The sequence below is a fragment of the Olea europaea genome, chromosome 18, assembly GCF_002742605.1.
Source record: "Olea europaea var. sylvestris chromosome 18, O_europaea_v1, whole genome shotgun sequence".
Lineage (NCBI taxonomy): Eukaryota > Viridiplantae > Streptophyta > Magnoliopsida > Lamiales > Oleaceae > Olea > Olea europaea.
The window spans coordinates 3,027,091-3,047,908 of record NC_036254.1 but is presented as its reverse complement, the minus strand read 5'-3'; the positions used below and the strand labels follow the sequence as shown (position 1 = coordinate 3,047,908).

The 20,818-nt window shown below is 33.4% G+C and overlaps 1 protein-coding gene and 1 pseudogene across 1 annotated transcript; one reads left to right on the top strand and one right to left on the bottom strand.

The window, feature by feature from the left end:
- Positions 1–1,241: 1,241 nt before the first annotated feature.
- Positions 1,242–16,454, bottom strand: LOC111366604 (annotated as a pseudogene).
- LOC111367153 (protein JINGUBANG-like) lies at positions 16,320–19,933 on the top strand. The gene is made up of 2 exons (XM_022987882.1): positions 16,320–17,133; positions 19,088–19,933. The coding sequence occupies exons 1-2, from the start codon at positions 16,549–16,551 to the stop codon at positions 19,808–19,810; spliced, it is 1,308 nt and encodes a 435-aa protein (XP_022843650.1). The 5' UTR covers positions 16,320–16,548; the 3' UTR covers positions 19,811–19,933.
- Positions 19,934–20,818: the final 885 nt, after the last annotated feature.

The following is a 20,818-nucleotide window of genomic DNA, read 5'->3' as shown; positions in this document are numbered from 1 at the left end:
CATCAAAGTGGGGCAACACATTCAACGAGGTACTCATCTAGACTATGTAAGGTCAAGACACGATTTTAGGCTCTGATACCATGTGAAAAGTCAACCTAGAACGCTTAGATACGCTAGAAAGGCCAGCTAATGCGATATAGTGTCAAATTCAAATTTATGCATTACCAAGTTTACGTTCCAAGTTAAAATTTGTTTGACCTTACGTGAGGAATTAATTAATTAAAGCAACAAGTCACATTAATTAATGTCTAGATGATTAAACATAAATCCAATTAATTCCTAAGGTTGAACTGTCGATTTGCATAGTGTAAAATAAACAATAAACACAACAACTCACAATATGATGACGGAGAAACCCCAACGTGGGTAAAACTCCGAGACCAAGCCAGTGATGTCCACTGTACAAGTTACCAAACTTTAGACCCAACCGGATCCGCTATTTCAGTCTCATGATCTATTACTGTAGATGCTTCTAACATCTTGTTAGACCTCTCGATTTACCTCTTGCAGCCCAATCTACTGTCAACTACAGCCTCTTGATCCTTAGTTGATTGTACCACCAAGTAGAATTCCAAGAACCACTTGTTCTTGTCCAATTCACTGCGCTTGTCATCCACTTCTTTAATCCCCCAATGAGAGATTCACTTCCTTATAAGATTAAGGAAGACACGGTGCTTTAGATTCATGAACCTTGATGTTTTCCAAATCCTTGGTTGCCGGATCACAAGATCAAAAGATTGAATTCACCAATGAGTCTTGACTTGGATCTCTTGAAGATGATATGAAAGTGTATTCAATGTCAGCCCAATGTAGCAACGTATATCTCACGACCCCAGACTTGTTCTATTTATACTTAGGGGTTAAATATATCTTGGGCCGTGTAAAAATCTCGAAAAATGTGAATTAGGGTTTTTTGAATAGCACTGTCCCTTGAGCGACATTCCAGCAGAAAGCGAGCGACACACTTTCGCTCCAGTGAAACCGGGGCGAAAAGTAAGCAACGTAAGTTCTGCTTTTTACGCTTGAGCGATGGCAAGGCGAGAAGCTAGCGAAATTTCGGCACTGCATTCTTGATTTGATACTTAGACTCAAACCCTAGTCCCTACTAAACAACTTTACAAAATTGTACCCTAAGTCCCTAACTTTTACAACATTGTTCAATTGAGTCCTTGACCTTTACAAATATACAATTGAGCCCATTTTGTCCACAGAATTGTCAAGTACACTTGTAGACCTAACAATTAGGATTTTGATTCAGATACCTGAAGCTATACCATTTGAGTGAAATCCATTAAGTACGGAAGTCTCAAGCGATGATAAACCAAGCCTCCGAAATAAGCCATATTTTCCATCTTCAACAATAGGAATAAGGGCACGAGCAGGATCATATCTCGTCTGGTGAGTCAGGGAAGGACCAGCCATCGGGCACCGGGGGTCGTTCCCAGTTAAGGTCAAGTACTAACCCTAGAAATCTATTGTTTTGAAAATGCTTTGAGTAGGAGATTGTGTCGTTACTATGGTTAAAATCGTCTCGCATTTGGCCTCAAACACCCTCACCATGCTTCTTCTGGCCCACATAACTCTTCTATATCAACTGCTTTCTCCCAGAATTTTTTCTTTCTATATCTTATCCGGGCTTCATCGCTCTCTCTGAAGCATCTATGGTTGCCACCCTCGCCATGGAAACTTTGTTATTTATTTTCTCATCTACCATTGATATCTACAAATTTGCATACCATGTAAGAATGTATATCCATTCATTTCTTACAAATATGTTATTAATATTATTGGGGATGGAACATAATCCGTGAATTAGGAAACCATAGAAAACATCCTTATCACCTTCATGAAACAAAAAAAAGTGTGTAGACTTTCTAAAAGATCTTGACAATTGATTGTTATATGTTATCTCTAAGATTCTAACTAAAACAATATGATGATGTTATGATCAGGATTGATATCGTTGCATTCCAGCAAACATGAATACCCTATCATGGCCGAAGTGCCACCACTGACACATGTTGAATGCAGTATGTAGAAATGCATTACAAACAAACACACAATTGCCAGACTGATCAGGGTTGATATATTGCATTCTAAGAATCATGAATATTATAGAGAGCTGCTTGATGGCTAGTGCCATTGTGTCACCACTGACTCCTGTTAAATGCATAATGCTTTTCAAATGAACACACACATGCCAGAAACGTGGGACATTCTTCCAGAATATTTCTAATTTTGGGCTAGTTTTAGACATGCCGAGAGTGTTCTATGGACACGTTGAGGGATACTCTCGGTGACATTTGAAATATAACGATATCATTCTTATGAAAATCAGAACACACAAGACAGTAATATGACACTTGGGTTCAAAGGATGTAAACGAAAATTTACTAAATAAAGCATCTCTATGCATAGATATCAAATATGAAATCATTCACAATACTCTACTTTGCTAATTGACACAAGACTTCAGAACGACTCAATTGGCAGCCACAATTTGTTTTATTGTTCCAAAATTGCCCCTTCCTTTCACTTCCTCGATCATATTTTACCAAACTTCCTAACCATTCTTAGAACGAGCTCCTGTTACCTTTAACCCCATTCTTATTACCAAATATTTCCTCATCAGGGTACTCACCCCATATCCTTTGGATATGCAACAAAAAGTCAAAACCATTTCCTCTTGGCTAAAAGATACTTCTAGGAGCCACTAAATCATTTTATTTCCTCCAAAATAAAATTTAAAACTAAAGCTATCCTCATCTAGTCCTCTTCCATTCCAAAATCCAAAAAATGTCAACTCTTGTTTGAGCCCCATTTTTTCCATCAAAATATATTCTTAAACATTGATTTGATTCCATTTCAACCACACATTTTTCAATAAAATAATATTATACGTAAATCTATGACTTTTCTTTATTTTTTAACCACATATTTTTTTCATCAATACACTATTAAAAAAATACATTTTTTGACAAGAACGTGGTTCAAACAAAAGCTGATATTGCCAAACGGATGACTTGACAGAAGGCAAGTGTCATATCTTCCCATAAAGATCAGGATAACACAATCATGTACACCTGAACTTTGCCCGACATATTCTCTCCTGCATCTGATTGAGATACCAACGAAGGTAGAAAAATGAAAATCAAACAGAGTATAGCACATCTTCGATTACCTCAACCAAGGTTTGGCAAATGGTTTAGGCATTCTCTCTAATACAACAACAATGTCACTTATTCTCTTCAAAAAATCTCCTTTTTTTGGCTAATTCTCATGTGTTCTTTTAAAATTACCAATCAATCCATAGTTTTCTCAGCTTTTCTTAAATGTTATAACCTTACATAATTGTTAAATTTATATCTTTTCTAAGTTCCTTAACTTTTCCCTCCATTGCATATGTTTTTAAATATTTCTTTTCTTCCTTGCGATGTCCCAAAATTATAGGCCAATTTCAAAATTTACACTATTTTCATTTTTATTTGCTCAGTCTTTACTGAAAGATGAGTACAAACTAAAAGTTGCACTAGAAACAAACAAAAGTGGTGATTACAAGTAGAAACTAAAGCTTGGAAGTCGCAAACTGAAAACTTTACATGAACATTTGGTACCCAACAAAGAGATTTAAGTTTGAAATGTATGTGATAATTACTCCTATAGTGTATTATTCTGATAATAAAAACCTATATGCACTTATGATTTACTCCCCAGCATTCATGGCTCTTTTGGGAATAGGTCATGTTGGCAAACTCTACTCTTGTGCTTCTTATGTTGCAACAATTACATTTAATGAAAGGATAAAGTACCTATGACTCCATTGTTCAACCCAAATATTTTAAAAACATCAACTAAAAATGGCTTCATGAGTGTGAACCAAATGAGATAATTTTTTGAGCTCCATTATTATATAGGGATGTCAACAAGTTGAGCTGAAACTCAAGACTCGAACTCAACTCGAGCAAAATGAAATGGGTTTTTTTCGAGTCTTAGCTGGGCTAAGCAAGAGCTCGGCCGAAAAAACAAGACTCAGCCTGAGCTTTCGGCTCAGGCCTTAGCGAGCAGAGCTGGGTAGGCTCTTTTTTTTTTTTTTGTTCTTTTTGTATTTAGGACAAAATTACAAATTTATTTTTTTTAAAGAATTTAAAAATTGCACAATTTATACAAGTTACAAATTAAATAAAAGTTATAACTTACAAAATTGCGTAATTTATACGAGTTGCAAATTAAATAAAAGTTACAACTTACAATCCTCCTCATTTTTTCGAGCTTGGGGATCGACTACATGATGTATGCAGAGTTAAAATTGTACACGAATAAAATATTTCTTGTACAATTTTTATTGAAACAAATAAATTTAAAAATTATATATTTTTTTTTTGAAAAAATTAATTTAAAAATTTACAACATTCTATGTTTGGATCTGCTGCAAATCTTCGACCATTATACTATCAACATGTTCTTGAATATGTAAATCCACACACTTTCAGTCCTTCAAGCATATTAAAGCCTCAAATATATTTTATTTTAGTCTTGAAAGTTCGTCTGATAAAATTCGACAACCTAAACTGAATGCAGCCTCCGATTCTACCGTAAACACCGAAACTGTTTGTAGATCACATGCAATTTTTGATACAATTGGATATTGCTTTTCGTTACACCTCCACCATGACAGAAGACTAAATTCTTGTAATTCTTTTAGTTGTAACACACTACGAAGGTCCACACACATATACTTAGCTAACTCAGAGGAAATTTCAAAATTTGTTTCAACGATATTTATTGCTCTAGACATTGATGAACTAGAACTAAATGAGAGAACACTTGCATTGCTTTCCAAATTATTACATAAATCATTTGAATTTGTTGAAATATTTCTTAAAAAAAACTTTGGAAAGTAGAATTATCCTGACCTTCTTTTTCAGTATAATAATTATACATTTCACATAACGTAGATTCTATATGCACATGTGATAATTCCACATTCATGAAATTTGAAATCTCTTTTACAGTGATTTTCGTGCCAGTCAAATTAAGTCGAGGTTCCATTACTGAAGCTAAAATAAATAAAGATGGCAACTCTTCCCAATATTTACAAAATTTTAATTCCATAGAGTAGATTACCTCAGCAAAAAACTGGTAAATTCCGGTATTTATGAAATGTTTGTGAAATATAAAAAATTGTTGTAAAGTAAGTGAAGATATAGGATAATAAACATCGCTACATTCTTTTGTAGCATCGAAAAAAGATTTTGAGAATTTTTTTGCGTGAAATGCGATAGACCATTCACAATCTTCCAAATTATGTTTGAGTTCGTATGTATGCCAACCATTATAATATAGTAAAATCACTTTATCGTAATTTTCACACGAATATAACATAAGATATGTAGAGTTCCATCTATGTGTTACATTAGTGACAAATGATTTTTCCTATAAGTCATACTCTGCACACAAACTGTTAAATGCTTGTTTTCTTACTGGTGACATAGTAATAAAATTTATTGTTTGTCTAATTTTATCTAAAAGAGAACTTATATGTTATAATCCAACTTTTACTATCAAATTGATAATATGGCATACATAACGTTGATGAAAAATAAACTTCTAAATGTAGGGTTAAGATCATTAATAAATTTTCGATAACACCTTTATTGACACTAGCATTATTAAAAGTAAAATTTCGAAACATATCTTGTATACCATATTCCTGTATGATATCTTTTAAAACCATGTATATGTTAGTGGCATTATGAGGATATTCTACACATTTGAATGCAATAATCATTTTCTATAGAAGCCACTGGTGATTAATATAATAAGCCGTAACAGTAATATAACATTTTTTTGCTACCACCGGTCCTCGAATCAAAGGTAAACGATATAACACTTAAAAGTTTTTAGACCTTCAAAAGCAACTCATTTTATTTTGTTATATAATTTTATAGCATTCGAACGAAGAGTATTTCTACAATAAGAAGAATACTTTGGTTGGAGATAATTCTGCAGGAGTCGGGTAAAGAGTACTGAGTTTATCATCGTAAGTGACATCTCTGCTGCAGCCACATATGCAGTCATTCCTTCACGAAATATTTCTGTGAATATAAAAAGGTAGAAAGAGTAGAACAAGAACCGCTAAAAACTAGTTGGTCCGTTTCAGGTCGAGATCGACTGGTTTCGTTTTACAACTCCTTAATATATGTTTATTCAAATGCGCTGTGCTCGAGCCGAGCTTCCAACTAAGTTTTTTGCCATAGTAATTGCAACATACTTTCCAAATATCTACTCTATTTTGAACATCAATTTTTTTACGTGTCATATGTTGCCAACAATCCAAGGATTCTTTTTTCGACCTTTTGAATCTCGAGTACTTTTTCCTTTTTAATAACCTCTAAATCAATTGGAATATTTTGAAATGCATCGTAGCCGAATGGAGTACTCGAGCTACCCTTAAACTGATTAAGTTCATCACTAGTAAAATTCATTGACAACTAGTATAGTAAAAAATACCCAATATTAGAGTAAAAGAAATTGAATTTAAGAGCAAAGGAATTGAAGTTAAAACTTGAATCTATAATACTACAAGTTAAAATCGATTGAAATAAGTTGATCTGAAACTTAAAAATTTATCCCGTATTTATAGAAAAAATCCACTTTTTTTTTTTTTTTCAAATTTGAAATTTCAAATCTCGATTTACGAGGCAGCTGCAAATATAACTGCCTTATACTAGCTACAGTTGCCTTAAGGCAGTTTTTATTGTATTTTATATATTTTTTAAATTCAAACGAATTTTTTTGACTCGGTTCGTGACACGAGTCGGACCGTGTGGCCCGTTGAGCCCAATTGGCCAGCTTGGGATTGAGCCGATGTCCCAAAATGGGGCTCGGCTTGCTTCCTTTGAGCCACGAACCGAGCTGCAGGCCGCCAAAGCCATCAAGCCGGTTTAATCATCTTATCTATTCCATAAATGCCTTGTGAAACATTATTCATGAGGAAAAACTGGCATGTGCTAGGAAGGCAAGTTGCTTTGTGAGACCCAAAGCTGGTAATAGGTCCCTCGATTTTCATGTACCTTCTTAGCACAAACAGAATCTCCCTCAATTCAAAATCAACAGGACCAATTTTCTCTGTCTCCATAAAACTATAGGTTTACAGGAATAAGGAATTAAAAACAGGCCAAGCACATTTGTGGCCCACCTCAATGGGTTGTGAAATGAAAGAAAACACACTTCTTATGTAAAATTGATCGCATATCTGCCGAAAAGAATAATGGTCCCCAGTTCCAGTATCATAGTTATCCTCCAATGTGAGATGCTTGAACCCAGCTTTAAGTGCTTGCTTTAATCTACACATAAAAGTGCAAATCAAGACATAAAGAACATTTGGAATTCAGATAAGTAAAACAAGCTGAAAGATTCATGAATACTATATAATAATATCTGAATTGAATTGTAACACTGCTCTATCTAAGGACCTGCTTGGGAGTTTGGGGCAGCAGTTATGGTCATTTTTAAAATAGGTTCGAGTAATTTTAGTAGCAATATTTGGGACAATTCAACCCATGCTTCGGTGTTTATTATCCACCAGTTTTAGAAGAATAAAATTACATATATGCCTCTTAGTGAAATTTTGAATTTATAATTTCTTGTATAATATTATTTTACTTATAAGTGATAGTAATTTATGAACAATTTTTTTTTACACAAAATCAAATTTTTTTATCTTATAAGTAATTTTTTATTTATAAGTAAAATTTGTTTACTCAAATAATTTTTTTAATCAATGTATTTTTATTTACAAGCAAGTTTTGAACAAAATATGTTGGTTGTAAATAATTATTTTATAAGAGATAAGATTATAAAAGAATATGAAAAACAGTCCAAACCCGTCGATTTGGTGAGTTGAGAGAAACAGACAAAATTACTCTACACAGATTTTGGGTCATTTTTAAATCATTAAAAACAATGCCCAAAAAAACTAGAAAGCATCGATTTTCTCAACCCCTCGTAAATGGTGCTACCCAAAATGGATCAAAACCGTTGAAAAACACTCTGTAGCAAGCCCTAATTGGTCAATGAAGGATGATTAACACTTTGTGAATTAAAAATCGAAATTAACTGGGTTCGTTCTGATGGTCATCAAAGAAGACAAGTACCCGGCTGAGATCACTAATCCCGTTTTTCTTTATCACTCTTCCCCAATTCATGCTTCCAAAATCCACAAAGTCCTTCCCAGCAAAGTATGTACGGTTCTCGTCAACATAAACGGGCCCCTTCTTGAGATACTTCTGAGGCTGGCCAGGTGAAAGTGACAAGATTGGTGCAGCCAACATTGCTCGTCTTAAAACACATGTAGAATGCCCCTTGAAAGAACCACTTTTGACCATCAAGTCTGGCTTTAGCCATTGAGCAATAAACCAAAGCCCAAAGCTGTGGTCGAAACCCGTACCATACGTGTTCTTCTTAATTGGCCGGGTCTCGTATATTGGCAGAAACTTCTCAAAACCTTTGAGCAAATCCTTGGATGTCCACTCCACAGATTTTTCATGTTTCGATCTGCCTTTTGACAAGGATAATTATTAAATTGGCATAAAATTTACAAAATTTCAAAAGATAGATGATTTTTTTGAATTTTTTTTCGACAATGGAAACAAATTTCATCCCTAATACTAGTAAAATATATCCCTTTAATTGACAATTTTCATATAAAACAAAGTTAAATAAACACCAAAAAATACTTTTATTTCAACATTTTTCACACGAAAAATTATTTCAATCAAACACAATAATTTACGATTCCCAGGAAAACAATTTCTAGACAATTCAATTCTCTAGTATTCGTTTTCTTTCCACCCAAATTCTATCTTTACAATCAAACAAACATTTTGTTAATTCAAAATTACCAAGTTACTACTGGGTAAATAACAGCTAGAAAAAAGAGAAGCAAATCTACTACAATTAACTGCTTTCTAAAAAATTTGGAACACTTTCAATTTCCAAGGTTTTGCAAGATTCGCGATCTTAGATCAATGGAATGTTCAAAATAGCCAATTTTAGGTGTTTTAACAAACTAGACAATGATGCACGAATGTATGTCAACAAAAATTCAAATTCTCGTGCAATGCAGTCTCACACAGTAACTGAATGACAATTAAAACACAAGAAATTACCAACTTGCAATCAAAACCAACACTTCAACTAAGTCAAGTAAATCCTAAATTTCTAGTACAAGCAATGGTTACCCCACATGATAACCTCAATCCTAATATCACCCCCAGACGATGTGCTAATACTGGAATTTAAATGAGATGAGCCAATATACTAGGGTGGACCAATTTGTGGTCGTAAATAATAAGAGATGAGATTTTACCACTTTAGGGCCACCACTATTTACCCTAAAGTCTCCAACAATCGCAGAAGTTAATCAATCACAATCAAATTCCGAATGCACAAAGGATAAATTTGTTCAGATTCCATTGTATAACTTGAAACAGAAAACTAACAATAATAAAATGTCAAAAAAATGTCAGGAACAAATTGTCTGAAGACACTATCATCGAAAAATGCACCACAGGCCTGCACACATCTCTGGAGTCTCTATGTGTGGACTTCACATGCTTTTGGTCTCCATCATGCATTGGTCACCTGGGACCGCCTCCGCCTACACTTCTCGAATATGGCCTCTATTTTACCACTAGGTCTCTGGATTTGTAGAAAATTGCACAAATAGGTCCCATTTTTAGGCAATTTTTTCAGACAGCTTTTCGATCTTTCTTCTGCTTTGATTTTGTTGATTTTTGGTGAATTTTTCGAGCCAATTCTCCAACCTTGAAGCTTTGATACCAATTGTCATGGAATCTTGCTCCAAAGATCTTCAAAATGGTATTTTTCAAGCTCAGTTTTATGTTACATTTCTTTACCAAACAACCAATCCAAACGGCCCAACCCACAACTAATACATTCACATCGACTACTCCTCAATCTCACCCACAAATGATAAGATAATGGTGATGATCTGAAGGCCACAAAAGCATGGGAAAAACAATAGAAGAAGGCAAGAAAAAGGACCAAAATACACAAGATGAAAGCACCGATTTTCTCTCGATATGGCAACCGAATTTTGTAGGAAGAAGCAGCCATGTTTTTTCCTCTTTTTCATATACGAATCACACACACACACACACATATATAAATGGGCCAAAATTTAAAGCCATTCAAGAAGTAATATATATGTGCCATGAGTAGCATTAATTTCTTAAGCTACTTCTAATGGTTTACGTTATTTTTGGGTTGAACATTTAGACTTGGTTGTTGGTAACAATTTTACTCATCGGCCAACGCTTATGAAATTCAATCCGACGTTTACATCATAGCCCAGAATTCATTGGATATCAAAACTTAGCACTTCCTATAGTTGATTCAGCCACTTTTGACCCATTTCCTACATATAGGTCAATTATTTCCTTGCACAGTGTTTTGCTTTTAGTCCTTGCATATTTATTTAAATATTCATATCATATATCTAATACCGAAGTGATCAAAGAAGTATACAAGTGCTAGACAAAAATTAAAGGTTGTATGGGAGTTAAGGATGGTTATAAGGAGTTTTAGATTTGAATTCAAGTTCTAACCACTCCCTCCAACTCTTTTAATGTTTTGTGGGTCAGGTCACCTTACATAGGCAATGAACGACCTGTATTTTTCAACATCTCCTACTCGCACATGATTGGGTTGGCCCAAACCATAAGTGACAATGAAAGTCACAACTTAGATCCTTCTAAAGATCTATCTCACAAAAAATTCATACTGCAAATATATCTTGCGACCAGCAAGTAATATTAAAACTTACGGCACTATAAACCTGTTAGGAATATATAGTAGCTCCACTAGAGGAATATTACATCCGTTATACCACAAACTCATTTTTCAGTATTAATTCAAGTATTTTTGATTCCTCGAGTATTTATGGAACATACTTGAACCCCACTTCATATCATTGTATTCATAATTTTCCGACCGATGAATACCAATATAAATGTTGGTCAAAATAATTTTCCTTTCCTACTTGAATCCTTCAACTTTACATCAGCTACTTTCTTAGACATGTCTGATCAAACCAAATCAATCATAATCATTGGTAACATGCTAAAGTGGTAACACTGGAACAAAATTCAAAAAACAGTCAAAAGTTATAAAGGTATATATAAAGTTATATAAACGTCAAGTTCTTACAAAATGAGGAAGCAGGGATCCATTTGCTCAATTACCCACCTAATATTGGTCGTAAAAGCACATGTGGTATTAAACATGTGCTACGATGTTTTCTCCCCTTTTTTAGAACATATATCATATTCTTTGTAAATAAATAATATCGGACAGATCCTACGTCAGGTATTCTCCGATACCTAACTCGAGTTCTCCTTATGTTAATTCCTCTAGGCAATCTCAAATCGAGATCTTAATTTAGCTACTAAACAGGTTTAATGGATAGCAAAATCCATTTTGATTACTTATTGTAATCTCATCTTGATATCTCATCAAGGTGATCAGATTATGTACACAATTTGACCACTTTGTATCATCTCAGCACACCTCAAAGTGTCTAAGGCGATTGTTCGTGTGAGAGAACCAATCTCAATCTATTCGACATACTTTATACGTGCATGCAAATCATTATCTCGTAATCTCAACATTAAATAACACATGAACTCAAACTCGTTCATCTCGGGTGTCATATTTTGGCCTAGTTTATCGTACCTCTAGCCCCTATGTTAGGCGGTACGCAAAACTCAATCAAGAGCTTTCTAATATACTAAGTATCGTATTTTATGCAATTCTAGATATTCGATATTACCAACAAGTATATCTTTAAACATCTTCAAAGTATTAGAATTTTAAATTATTCAACAAGCCTTGATAATACATACAATTAGATAACGATTATCAATTACATCTCCATGTAACTCCTAAATCATGAAGTAGTTATTCTCCTTGTCACACAAATCTTATACATTTACTTGATCGTACTCCCAAATTACCATTTTCTTAAGTTACTCAACAAAAAACAGAATTTTTGTTAAATTCGACATATTGTTCAAATACATCAAATATTCCATATTGATAAACAGAACCATAATCAAAATAGTCTTGAGTTGTTCAACAAACTAACATCGATGAGAGGCTCTGATTTTTCACTATAACGATAGAAAGCACGGTATATAATAATGCATATATAAACTTAATATTTCAAACGAGGGATTTGATTTCATCATAATCATGTATATGATATTCTACATATTCCATGCAAATAAAAATATATATAATTAATCTATGCATATTTATGGAATAATGTTATCTAGCCTTCTTGAGCCAAAAGAAAGCCTTGTTGGCCGTTATCAGAGGATGTTGTATTAAATTACCGATTGCTTCAATACAATAATCTCCATCTCATGTTATAACATGTATTTCTATATTAGTTATCTTCTTGTAGTCACTGGAACTTGTATTTGATACTGTATGTCTTTGTCTATCGACTATTAACACGTATCTTATATTAGTTGAAACAAATGCTTAAATAAATGGACACACACCTAAAATTACAATGTTAGTTCGCATGGAGAGAACAAGAATGTCAAATATTACGACAACGGGCTCTCATAATAGAATGGACGTGAAATTCCAATCATTACAGCACTAATAAATAGGCCAACCATCCAAACAAATCACACAGGTGAGTCTATAATCATTCAATAGACTAATGTCCTGCACTTCTATATATAATCATTCAATAGACTAATGTCATGCACTTCTATAGATTTGATCTAAATTAAATCACTCTAATCCAATTCAAATTTGTAGCACGGACCCAAAAAAATGTGTAAACTATTTAGACAAAATTGAAATAATAAACTTTTGTCAAATCTCTCGATTATTCTGATTAGTTAACATATTTCATTAATAAGTCCAAATATAAATCAAATAATAATTTATAATTTTAAACTAGAGTCGAACTATGATTTCATTTTCGAGGGTCAAGAATCTTAATTTTTAATTTGAGACAAAAATTGGATCACGTACCTAATTTAGAATCAAACCCTAAAATTGGTCAAAATCCCAAATTAGGTCAAAATTTAGATTATGTCAAAATTCTCAATTTTGATCAAAATCCAAATTTAATCGCAAAACAAGTGTAGATCAAGATTCTCCAATCTTGGTCAAGATTCAACTTAAGTCATAGTTTCCTAATTATCATAAATACAGAATCTAGGTCAAAATTATCAATTTTATTCAAAATTAAATTGACGAGATTCCAAAGTTTTGGTCAAAGTTGAGCTTGGATCAAAATTCAAGATTTTGGTTAAAATTCAGTTAAATTTTAAATCATAATTCTCTAAATTTAGTCATATAGTCAATTTTAAGTTAAAATCCCAATTTAGTCAAAATTGTAATAAGTCAAAATTTCAATTTCAAATAAAATTCAATTTTATTCTAAATTGATCAAATCCAAACAAATATGGTCCAAGTCAAATTTGGTCCACTCCCCAATTCTGCTCAAAACATTGTATCAGTCAAAATTCACAAAATTGGGTGAAAAACAATTTTAAAACCGTCCTTGAAATTTAGGGGAAAACCAAAATTTGCACATTTAAGGTCAAATCCTAAATAAGTTTAAATTCAATTTAGGTCAAAGTCCACAATTTTAAGGTCAAACCCTAAATTTTTGCCAAATTATCGAAATTGGTCAAAATTAAATTGACTCTAATTTTGAACGATCACAAATTTCAAACAAGAACTTTAATCTTTATAATTTGCATATAGAACCTTAAAACTATATAAAACAAGAGCGACGTAATCGGCATTGCACTCAGCAGCAATTTCCAGCTATGAAGCCTTAGCTTCACACTACGACGAGATTTGGCATCCATAACTACCATTAGAAACAATATCGATTTTCAGCCTCATTGCTAGCGGTGCACATGATGCTGGGATTCTGCATTGCGATGAACCCCTTTTATATAATTAATTTTCAATTTTCGAATCAATTACTGGATAATTTTTTTTATACCAATTCAAAACTACAAACAATTAGTCTAAATAATCTATATTTATATTAAAATATCACACCAAGTGAAAATCATTTTTGGACGATTTTAACCCGGTATCACATCAAGGTAAAATCATTTTTGGACGATTTTAACCCCTTACAATTCAATTATTTCAATCATATCTTACTTTTCATTTTTTGATATGTAATAAACACTAAAAAATATATCACTTTAAGGGAGAATCATTTTTTGGACGATTTCAACCCACTTACAATTCAATTATTTCAATAATACCTTACTTTTCGTTTTTCGATATATAATAAATACTACAAAATTATTGTCATTTATGAAATTTGTGTTATTAATTCTCGATTAATTAACATTCACATTAATCTGAATTCAATGAATTTTCATTTGATGAATCTTGAATTACATGAATCAAGAGCTATTATAGATAAGTTTATTCATATTCATGTATGTGAAAATTTTAATATGTGTTTAAATTTATGTATTAACAATTAATTTTTATGTATCAAATGTAATATAAAAAGATTACTCATTTATAGTATTTCATCATTATAAAAAAATTGAATAATAGAAGTTGAGTTTTAAAAGTACAATTTTCTTCTCTTAAATTTCTATGCTAAATTTTTTTATTCGTTCGAGACTCGTCAAATCCTCCAACAAATTGATATCAAATATTACTTTTACATCACTTATAAAATATTTTAGAATAAAGTACAATACATATTCAACTTTGACAAGTTTTAGTTAAATATTCTCATGTCAAAAGGTGCAACAAATCCTAACAAACAATAAAATCGGCTCTGATACTACCGTTGGATATATACTTAAACATGCACAACAAAAATTAAACAAGTTTTGATTTTCAAAAGCTAGATTATCTTTGTATTTTGACTGAATATGTGATAAGATGTATATTTTTTTTTTCTGATTTTTAAGTTGTGAAATTACGAGTCTGATCTACTACGATCTCAACGGAACATAACTATTTAAGTGCACAACCTCTAATAGAAATACACGGAACGAGAACAAATCGGTAATCGGAATTTAAACCAACAACTTGGAGGCCAGGCAATGACGATGATATTTAGGAGATTAGGTTCAAAGTTTTCATCTATCTTTTATGCTAACAAGAATGTGATAACAAATTCACATAAACTCAGACTATACATATTTATATAGGATTTCACTAACCCTAATGAGCATAATAGATAATTAATCTAATTAATTAATTAACCTTAAATCATAATAATATGTCTACATAACTATTGAGCCTAAGACAACATGCATATATGTGCGTGTGTATATATACAAAAATGACCTGCTAAGTATTTGGCGACATGGAACATTAATTAATTGGTAAGTTCATGCTATATCTCAAGAATTAAATGCATGATTCACCAATCAATTGATATATCATACATTGTTTCAAAGCATAAGTTAAATAACGATACTTAGTATTCTCTCTTTACAAATATCTATTAGTAAATCAAACCCAAATTTTGCTCAAAGTTCCGACATTATCCTCAACCTGAAGATGATTTATATCAATTTTTGTTGGTATTATACTTTTAACTTTTTTAGTGAAGGTTAACATTATTAAGCCACTTAAATATTAGATTTAATAAAGAAAAGGGTCATATTTTACTCAACAACAATTAAAATAAACAACAAATGGAGAAAAAGAAAGACTCATCTTCCTTAGTCACTACCGTCACCCATCTCCCCTCATGTCCTCTCCACGTCATTTAATCAGGTGAGGTTTTTTAAACAAGCTCGGCCCTAAGATTTTGGGGGCCTTAGACTAATTTTAAATATGGAACACTATATATATGTAAAAATACATGAAAAATAAAAAACAAATAATCTTTTTGGGCCCTCACCAAGGTGGAACCTTAGACGATTGCCTACCTCGTTTATAGTCAGGGCCAACACTGTTTTGAAATAGTTGTTTATTTATTTATTTATTAGTAGTGATGTGACATTTGACCCTTTTGGAAAAATGCCTAATTAACAAACAATTTGAATTGAAACCATCATTGGCGATTAACTATGTTAATTTATGAAAGGTTAGAAACAAAAATACGATCATATAAATGATTGGAGAAAAGATTAATATTTGAGCAATGGTTGGGAATAAATATGCAATTTACCCTATATGTGGGTATAGAGTTGATATATTGCGTATGGATGGATGCATGTACGTTGTACATGGACATACACATATGAACTGAAACTGAATTAATTGATTTTACAGGGTGTTTTGATAGATGATGAAGTGGCATGCATCTCAATCCTTGAATGGTTGGAATCAAGGGTTAAGGTGCATGCCACCTCAACATATGCTGTACAACTGTACAAGTCCACTCCTTGGAACTTCGCCATTTCGCAACCATTTCCATTATTTCACTTCATTTAAGCCCGTCTCCTCACCATCTTCCTTGTTCACACACACACACACACACAGATATAGAGAGAGATGGAAACGGCGTCGTTCCTTGACCCTCCCAATTCCCCTCCAAATGTATCTTTTGCACTAAGAGGACCTCGCACCAACAATTTCCTTCGCAGCGTCTCCACCAAAGAGTCACCGCTCACGGAGGCTCCATGTTCGCCGCCCCACCTCAGCACCGCCACTTCCCTCTCCATCAACCTCCACAGTCACTCCCACTCTCAGCCTTCAACTCCCCACCTTTCCTTTACACCCTCTAATAAACTGGATGATCTACACACCACCTACAGTTGCATTTGTTCAGTCCTGAAAAAAGACGGCCAGATCCTCTCTGTCGCCACCTCCGGCGGCCTCGTTTACACCGGCTCACAAGGCAACACCATTCGCATATGGAAGATGCCGGAGTTCACAGAATGTGGGCAGCTCAAAACGAAGGCATGCATGGTGGTTGCATTGGAAGTGTCAAATGATAGAATCTATGCATCATATTCCGATTGCAAAATTAGGGTTTGGAGGAGAACTTGGGAAGGAGTCATTAAGCATATAAGACTTGCCACCATACCAAATACCGGAAGTTATGTCCGGAGCTACATTGCTGGCAAGGATAAGATGGTAATTTTAAGTGTTCATATACGTTTTGGCTTAAAAATTAGTTTATAGAAAAGTATGTTTTTTAAGCAAGAAGAAGTAATTTTAAGAATCATGTATAATTAGTAACTTAAAAGTTAACAGTAACTATAATTTAATTTTAAGCTGGCACAGCTAGGCATTAATAAGTTTGTGTTTTATGAATTACTTAATTATCAGGGCTCTGTATAGGGATGGATGCATTTGTACAGTCCGAACTTAACAACTCGGTTGACACTCTCCTCACAAGGGTGAGGGACTTGCGCCCAATAAAATAATGTGTGGATCCTCCGATGTGAGTATAATGTACACCGAGCTGTCAAGCTCGATGTACTTATAGCATGATTCTCTGTATAGATAATCTATTGACTCCATTAGTTTGAATTTTTGAAATTCAAATCAATAAGAGTAGAATAATTTTAAGCACCCGTTTGATAGCAATTTTTTGACCGTTTCAATATTTTAGCCGTCATCTTTTACTTCTTAACTCTCAGGTGGAACCCACTTTTCTCTTTAACGGTCAAAAAATAATTCTCATAATCATTACCGACAAGCCCTAATTATTATTCTACAATTGTCTAGACTTGTACATCCGAAAGATAGTGACAATGTGAATGATAAAAGGTACATTTTACCTCACAATAAATATGAAGATCAATAAATATCATTAACAGCTATATTATTATAGGCCGTTGTCATTGTGAAAAGTAATTTAGTGTTGTCTGCAATTTTTATTATATATAATAAAGGTGTATTTCAAGATGTGAAGTGAAATCGAAGAATTGTCCTAATAAGAGGACCTCTTAATTATTATTTTTATTGTATATTGAAAAATTGATAAGAATTAATGGTGTTAGTTAAGGTGTTTGTTATTGAGTTTTTTCTTATCAAAAAATTCACCTAGTAAAGATTGTATGAGCCAATATAAGTAAACACTATTGAGTTAGCTTGTAGAGGGTTTTATGGGTATATTGAGGAGCATGACACGTATAAATGGGAGGAAACAAATTAAAGTATATTTCTAGTGTCCTTTTTTAAACATCGTCTCTCTCTTTTTAAATCATGCATGTAGACTTTTATAATTGTCTTGGATACATTTTTTTTTTTTAAAATATTCTTACCATTATTTTGACAAGGGTACATTTTTTTGACATAACAATTTCAAGTGGATGAATAAAAAATCTTGACAAATTAAGTTCATTTTTCTATATGATAGATAATCCCATCTATTATCTGTATTATCTATAATATTTTATTGAAGTTGAACCTAAACACCATTTAGGTTAGGATTCATTGTATCTATCTCTTCTTCGATATCGATTTATTTCTAACCTGTTATTTTCCTTTTTGTTTAATACCTTTTCACAGAGGAATTTTGCCTATTTTTTCGTATCTAGGATTTATATATACAACATACATCATATATTGTCAAGGAGTTTGTTATTAGTTAGGTAGGTTAGGTATTTTGATTCCCAAAAAGGGTAGGAAAATGAAACTTCGTTATATCGAAATATATATTATTTTTACTCTAAATTCTTTCTTCCTTTCCATTTCAAGAGGGAAAATTTATGGGTTGTCATCAAATATTTATTAGCAGCATGAACAGGGCAAAGTGTTAGTTGAGCTCATCTAGCTTTTATTTATGGATTCTGATCATTCTGTCTATTGCCATTAATTTTCAAATTTAAAGAAAATTGCACTAAATAACTGAATTTAAAGCACGATTCAGCAACTATATAGACTGTATTCATGCAACTTACCAACCTCATTGAAATACTAGCTAGAGTCTGCTCAATAATATGCAATTATAAATGAATTTATAAATAAGGATTGCCAACTTGCTTCCAGTTGAAATTTAATGCTGTATGCCCTTGTTAAACAACACGCATTGATTAGGGTTAATTGATTTGTGCATGTACTTGAACGTTTGAGTTAACAGACGAGGCACTTTGGACCAATATCATCACTAGCAATCAACATATCAGATGACATTTTGTACTCGGCTTCCCTTGACAAGACCGTGAAAGTTTGGCGAATTTCTGATTTCAAATGCATAGAGACAATCCAGGCTCATCCCGAGCCCGTGAATGCAATTGTGGTGGCTGATGATGGGGTATTATATACTGCATCGGATGATGCCACTGTGAAAGTGTGGAGGCGCAACTTTTGTAGTGGGTCTCGCCCTCATTCGCTCGCGGTGACCCTACCGGCCAAATACTCCCCGGTCAAAACTTTGGCCTTAACCCTTGATGGCGGGGTGTTGTACGGTGGTTGCACGGATGGTTATATACATTATTGGCTAAAGGGTTGGTTCTCTAGCCAATTGCAATATGGTGGTGCACTCCCGGGGCACACTCACGCAGTGATGTCCTTAGCCAGTGTGGCAAATTACGTGGTGAGTGGATCTGCTGATTCAACTTGTCGAATTTGGATAAAAGAGCAGGATGGTCAACACACTTGTATTGCTATGCTCCAAGGGCACAGAGGACCTATTAGGTGCGTTGCTGCTTTCCCTATACAAGGTTCTGAGGAGAGCAATGAGAAGGGTTGTATGGTTTGCAGTGGAAGTCTTGACGGAGTCCTTAAAGTGTGGAGAGTGAGAAACACAAGGCAAAATCGAGATTCATCCCAAAATGCTCGTGAATATTTTGAGCTAGCTTGAATTAGTTGTACCTTAGTTTTCCTCGAGCAATGGGGGAAGGGAGCTTGTTGAAACTAGAGAGCTATGTTGCTTAATTGTACAATGGATTTCTGAACTATAAATGAAGCACTATTGTCTCGATTATTTACTGTAATGTATATTTTCTTTAATTTTGTGTGACAAACATATACTGTAGGTACGTGGTTATGTTTTTAAACCCAGCAATTAATTATTAGATCGTCCTCAATGCCTAACATGAATCTTTTGATTGGCTTTATTTTAACATCGTAACTTCAATGGTTTGAAACCTCCACGCATTTTATTAGTTCTTTCAATTATAAAGAATCTACAAAAATTAATTCTGTTACCCTCAATTTTTATACGTAGGCATCACTCGCACACTGAAACACCTCGTTAGAAGGCAAAGATCGTTGATCAAGAAAAAGATTCGATGAGTGTTTGCATTTTGACTGTCAAATTAGCAGTTAGATGAAAGATAAATTGGGTTATAAAAAATGGGATAAGGAAATTTGGATAGGGTTAACTTGGTTGTGAATGGACTCACACATATAGGAAAATGCAAACAAGCCAACTGGGTTAATGGACTGAGCCCAAGCCCAATATGAGGTTACATAATTCAATAAGTCCAATCCAATTGAATAATCAATGTCAAGTCAATCAATATAGGACCCCTCTATGACGCGCATGCCATGTAATTTGTAGATACAACAATAGTTACCCAAGTTTGAGTCGTATATTTGCATGTGAGTCAAACTTGAAGTATAAATTGTCAAGCATGCGAGGTCTTAAAGGTTGTCTCAAAAATATAAGTAGCTCCAATAAGTGAAGACGTACGAACTATCTCAAAAATATGCATCGATCCCAAATAGGTGAGGATTTACGAATTGTCAAAAAGATATAAGCTGCTATGGTTTATCGAAATTTCAATAGCATTTCTTTTGTAATATAAATTAAACCAATCTAAAATATACAATGTATCAACTGCATATATACAAAATAAATTGAGGA

Bases quoted from the DNA above. Each gene is read 5' to 3' on its own strand.
- LOC111367153 (XM_022987882.1), top strand. From the start codon at position 16,549: ATGGAAACGGCGTCGTTCCTTGACCCTCCCAATTCCCCTCCAAATGTA. The intron at 17,134-19,087 runs GTAATTTTAAGT...TTGAGTTAACAG, and splicing joins TTGCTGGCAAGGATAAGATG to ACGAGGCACTTTGGACCAAT.